Source organism: Camarhynchus parvulus, chromosome 6 (genome assembly GCF_901933205.1).
Source record: "Camarhynchus parvulus chromosome 6, STF_HiC, whole genome shotgun sequence".
Classification (NCBI taxonomy): Eukaryota; Metazoa; Chordata; class Aves; order Passeriformes; family Thraupidae; genus Camarhynchus; species Camarhynchus parvulus.
Window position 1 is genome coordinate 32,415,865 of NC_044576.1, and position 6,157 is coordinate 32,422,021.

Consider the following 6,157-nt stretch of genomic DNA (forward strand, 5'->3'; position numbering starts at 1 on the left):
TTTGAATTATCTTCCTTGGGGACATGTAACTATAAAATCAATTTTTAAGATCCGGTCCACCCCAAACTCAAACTCCATGCAGCCTTTCACCTCAGCTCAAGTTTTTTTCCCCCTTACAGCAATGAATGAAATTTTTGAGTGCACAAATGTTGTTCACAACACTCCTTCTTTTTTCACTTCTACAACTGCTGTGCTATAACCAAACAGGACACTTATCTTGCACAGCAATCTAATGCACAGCTTCTTTTTTATCTCCTTTCTCTAATGGCTGGTCACTTGCCTTCTCAGCCGTGAAACCTTTCCGAAATGTTTCTCTCTTGCCTGAACACACAGGGGTTTGGCTCCCTGCTGGGTAATCCCTCAAGGATCCAGGTCCATTATGTTCCTGTGTCAGTACAGGTGCGGTCAGCTGCCTGAGGTACAGCCCTGACATTGATTCAAAAGCTGAAGGAGCTTTTGTATCAAGATGAGGGTCAACCAGTATCAGGTAACACAAGCACAATCCCTATCTGTGTTCTCCTAGCAGATGTATGTCTAAAAATATGCACAATCTTGGTTTTCCTTATAATGCTCCTCTTCTTTAAAGGTTTTCTAGGAATGTCTGTTTTCAGGGTAATGTAAGGTAATGAACTCTCAAGGTACTGCCACGTGCACTTCACTCAAATGTTTATTTCTCCACCGTTGTTTTGAGTAGTGAACAGCTCACATTTGCTTGGTGGGTGTTCTAGAGATGTTCTGCTGATTAAGATGTCTTGGATGGCTTCAGGGCTTTCTCATCCTCAGTAGGAGGTTTGCTGGAGCTTTCTTTGTGGTCGCTGTGGCTCTGGCAGTGGTGTTTGGGGTAGCGCCTGTGAGACTGCTCCTCCTCTCCAGGGCTCTGACCCGACACAAACGTGCTCTGGTACACGGTGACGAAGCCCTCGCGGCTGCTCCGGCCCGGCGCGCGAGACCACTCGAAGAAGTTATGGGAGTTCTGTCTCTGCTTCTCTGGATCCAACTTCCTCACGCCCATGCCCTACGGGGAAAAAAAGGAAACTAAAATTCATGCAACCATATGACTTCCAGTCACAGCTTCACAGATGAATCTTGTAACAGTCACTACCCCACTGGGAAGTGAACGAAGCTGTTACCACAGTGATTGCAAAAACTCATGGTCGACCTTTAGCAAGTTAAAAATAATATTGTCAGACTCGCCTGTATGAACATTTTTGGTTGCATATATAATGGGAAATCTGCTGACCTTCCACCTCTCAGAGCTAATAAACCACTTTTACATTGCATTTCTGTAGCACACCAGCTACTCAAGGCTATTTAGCTACACTCAGCTAAATTAATCTTCAGAGGCACCCAAAGAAATAGGTTAATAATTCTAGGTTTGGACTGCAATAAAGAAATTGAGACAGACCATGAAATCTGAATCTTCAGTGCTATCCCTTGTGTGTCCAAACACAGAGAGACAGAGCTTGATTTTCACACTCCACAGCTCACAGGAAATTTAGCTGGAATTACGGTTGATCAGTATCTCTAAAACAATGAGACACTGCCCAAAGTGCACAGAAATTGAGGTTACTCAGTGAATAATGAATTCCAAAAAGTCTAGGCCTGACAGAGCCCAAAATCAGACAAACTCCCTATATCACAATTCACTGCCTCCTCCTTTACTCATTATCCTGTGAACTGCACTATTTCTTTTGGTGCCTGGAATAATACCAACAATGTAAGGGGAATGGAAGTGTTGCCCACAAAGAAAAGCCCCCCAAAAATTTAATTCTAGTCGAAATTGTGGCTTCTGCAGCATACATTTAAACAGGTGTATTGTAAAGAATTCAAAAAATGCATTCTTGAGATATATTGTGGGTATCCTATGGATTTTGTTTAAATTTATGATAAAGATGAGTCTGAACAAAATATTTGGGACCGCAAATTAGAAGTTGCTGAGATATCTAAAAAAATTCTTTGCAAGGCAAATCACTTAGAGCAGACTAATAGGACGTTCAACTGGGTACAAAACCAAAACAGGAATATTAGAAAATGTCAGAGCCCCAAATCACGGCTTTTTGCTTCCCTTTGAATCCTACCATTCTCAATGACTGTATGTGCTGCTGCACATCTGTGACAGTCCCAGAGATGTTCCAGCCCTCTACTAATAAAAAGTAGAGGGCTGCTATTTGCATTTTTCTCTTCTCACAATTTTAGCATCTATTTTCTCTCTTTTTTAGCATCTAGTTTTCCTTTTTTTTTTTTTTTTTTTTTTTTTTGCAGGGGACAGAAAAGATGCTGTGTTTAATCTCTGGCAGACCAATAGATCTGAAGTTGCCTGATTTGCCTCAGTGCTGGGTACTTACCAGGTCAAAATACTCGACTGCATTGCATATGTCATGTCTGTTGTCATGAGAAGAGAATGGGAAATTGTTGTTTCCTGCTTTCTGCAAAAAAAAATTATAGCAAAAAAGAAAAAGAATTTTAAACTCTGTTTGGAGTCTATTAGTCTTTGTTCTTATATTGTGAGATTACAGCTGCCTTTGTTCTAGCACAGAAGTAATATTCTTATGTTAAATATTCACCTGCAGATGATTTTATAGAGGTAATGTGGACTTTTAATTCTTTTTTAATAAAATGACCAGGAGGATTTGCTGAATATATACATGATTAATATAAAAGTGCAAATTTTCAAATAAGAAATTATACATTCTGTCTGCAAAGCAGCAAAATGCTAGATATATGTCAGGATTGCCTTGCTTGATTTAGTAGTAGGCCTAGAGCTAATTAAAATAAACTACAAAAGGGACCTCAAAACTGAATTAGTCTGTGATTTATGAACTGAATGTCAGGGACACTGCTTGTTGCAGGGGAAGCTGAAGAGGTATTAATTGCTTAACTAATTTATAATCTCATTCTTTAACATGATGTTCATCCAGTCTCTAAATGAAACCAGAGTTTCAGAAGAAAAAAAAGACAACTGCATTAAGTGCTATTTTACATATCTGACTTTTTAAATGCTATCAATGCAATATCCCCACTGTGATATTCCACTCCAAACAGAAAAGGAAATTTTAATGTAACACAGTCTGAAAGAAGTGTTTCAAGAATAGGGGAACCTGAATGAGTTCTAAGGATCAATGTGACTTGAGGCCTGATTCAATAAGAAGATTCACCAGACACAAAATTTGTCTGCACGGGGTCAGCTCCATGGTCAGATCTCAGGACAATTGGTTTATTAGGCAGATTCTCTTCCTTTTTTTAGGTATATTTACCAGTTGATAAAACCTACCCTTTTCAGGCAGTGGCTAAGGCCAGATGTTCCATAGAAAGGTGGATGTAATATTAACACAGTGTATACTCATGTTACAGTATAATCTCCTTTTCATAGTCCCAAGCTTCCCTTTTAAATATTCCTTCCAAGCCCTTCATTTCTGCCCTTCACTATAGCAAAACCAGTGAAATGAACCCACTGTAATTGCTGTGCTTATAGAAAATGAAAGTAGAAAATGTTCTGTGCCCAAAGCAGGTGGGGAAAGCAAAGCTCAGTGTGATGATAAAATAAGGACATGAAAAGGTGCTTACAACACTGCAACTTTTTAAATACTTGTGATTTTTAAAAATAGTCTATTTCCTTTCATCACAAAATTCTTCACAAATGCCATTTTTAATCAAGCCTTAAAAATCTTTGAAATGAGGAGCTTCTAACTTTTTAATGATCAAAAAGAACACTCCTTTGTGTGAATATACTGAATTTCCAACATTCACTGCCAAACAGCTGATCAAATTTCCATTAAAACTTCTTACAGGGCTTTACACACAGACTGTGGGCTGAGATTGATCATAATGTATTCGGTGTCTCAATAATAAAAGAGAAAATCAGCAGTAATACAGCAGGACTTGGAGCAACTAAAATTATGAGTGAGTAACAGGGAAATATGTTTCTTCCGCAGCACAGGCAGCAATCACTCCATCCCCCGAGGCACAAAGTCTGCCAGCCCGCTGTGACTGCTCCGCTAACGACCCCGAGTGCTGCTTTTACTCACAACTTAGCGAGTGACAGCTTGCAAAAGAGCTCCGAAAATCGGCTGTGCTGCACAGGAACTCACCTGCACCCGAGCTCTGTATTGCAGCGGCATTCTGTGTTCCTGGCCCACAGCGGCTACGGAGTTCAGGACATGCTTTAGTGAAGCGCTTGTTACTGATTCCAGCTCGCCCAGCTCCAGTCCATCGTGAGTGAACTACAAAATAATGAAGATTATGAGCCTTTAAAATAAAAGCCAACTGAATTTAAAAAAACAAACAAAAAACAAAACCAACAAAACCCAAATAACAAATAAATCTGATCAGAAATGTGGGCAAAATGGTATTTCCCCGTTTATTTTTTATTACTTGGATTGCAGCAGCACCTAGTGGCGCCTGGAAAAATGAGGAGCCTCCCACACAACACAAACCCTACCAAAAAGACGTTCAAACGTACATAAAACAACCAGACAAGAATTTTAGGAACAAGACAAGGATGTCCAGGAACTTTCTGAAAACAGTTTACACAGCAACAACCACCAAGGAAAACAACGACCTTCTAACCCCCCTCCCCCCGTGCTACTCCTGCTGTAGCACAAGTTTGAAAGCACAAAACTTTTGGGAACAGCTCAACCCAACATCAGGCCAAAGGGCTCAGAAAGTGAGGAGCAGCCGCAGCCTGTGCCAGCAGTGTCACAGTGCCCTGGGATGCCAAGATGCCCCAGCCCAGCGTTTCTGATGGGATCACAGTGTTCTCCCTGGAGATGAGAACCGAGGCAAACCTTGGCTGGAGCTCTCCAGAAGAGAAGGAAAATCAACCAGGGCTAACTATCAAATAAGAGACCTCAAGCATTGCTGGAAAACTTTTTCTGTATGTGTGGGGGGGAATGAAAAATCCAGCCAGGGTTGGGTAATAAGCCAGAACTTTAGCGCACTCAATACGTAGGACACTCTCCTCGTAAACCTCAGGAATGGGAAGACTCATTCCTGACTCAAGGACAACGTCACCCTTAGCACGGTGCTTTTTCTGAGAGTTTAAGGATCAAGAAGCCCTGTGGGGGACACGGGGGCCCCTGCTCGGCCCTTACCCAGTCGCTACTGTGCCCCCCGCTGTGCTCTGACCCGTCCTTAGCCATGGCTCGATGTCACTGCCACTGCGGTCACTCTGCCAGCGCCACCGCGGTTCCCTGGAGACGCGCTCAGGGGCGGCCGCGCTGTGGAACGTCCTCCCCTGTGACCTCAGAGCCCTCCCGGAGATCCACACAACCGAGAGCAGCGCTGCTGCTGCTCCTGTGCTGCAGGGGAGAGGGAAATAACAGCTTCTGGGAGGATTGAATGTGGGAAACAAATCAGTTCTGCACAATCGCTTCAGTGACACTTTACAGCCTGAATAGGGATGGGTGGGGAAAGGAGAGCTGGTTTTGAGGAAAACCCAAAGGATGTTAGAGAAAGAATTTTTAAGATGTAACTTCCTGCTCTTTTGAAAATGGCTTTCCACATACACACGTCTTAATTGAACACACGCCCAATATTTACAGAAAACCTGGCTGCGTCCTAAGGATTTTTTTTTTAGTTTAAGCCCTGGCTTGGAAACATCCCAACTATTTAACTGCAGCACACTTGGCCACTGTAGCACAAACCAAGACTTTGCCTCCTCGGCCTTGACAGACTGGAAGGAAGATGACACTTGTGTTCTTTTTGTCTTCAAACTAACAGAGACTAGGTTTAGATTGGATATTAGGAAGGAATTGTTCCCTGGGAGGGTGAGGAGGTCCTGGCACAGGGTGCCCACAGAAGCTGCAGCCCATGGCTGGGGTAGAACTGGATGATTTTTAAGTTCCCTTCCAACCCAAACCATTCTGTGATTCCATGATCTATATCTGTGTGTGTGTGTGTGTGTGTGTGTGTGTGTGTGTGTATTAAAAGATACATGTGGCTATAGATACAGATACAGATGTAATTTATGAGGCAATCGGCATTTGTACTCCCTGACCAGTCATGAAGTGTACTGCCTCTTGCGGTTTAGAGAATGAGGAATACCATCTACACGGAAAATAATAAATATTAAAAATCCCATTGGCACTATTTAGGAATTACTTGCTTACTTAAGCCATCAGAGCTTAGCTTTTGTTGAACTCAGTGTACAGAGGGCAGG

General features: G+C 42.3%; 1 protein-coding gene across 1 annotated transcript; it reads right to left on the reverse strand.

Moving 5' to 3' along the window:
• Positions 1-559: 559 nt before the first annotated feature.
• TEX36 (testis expressed 36) lies at positions 560-4,143 on the reverse strand. Its single transcript, XM_030951681.1, has 3 exons — positions 4,089-4,143; positions 2,346-2,426; positions 560-1,015 (listed from the first exon to the last, which is right to left on the reverse strand). Exons 1-3 carry the CDS (start codon positions 4,116-4,118, stop codon positions 743-745), a joined length of 384 nt encoding a protein of 127 aa, XP_030807541.1. The 5' UTR covers positions 4,119-4,143; the 3' UTR covers positions 560-742.
• Positions 4,144-6,157: the final 2,014 nt, after the last annotated feature.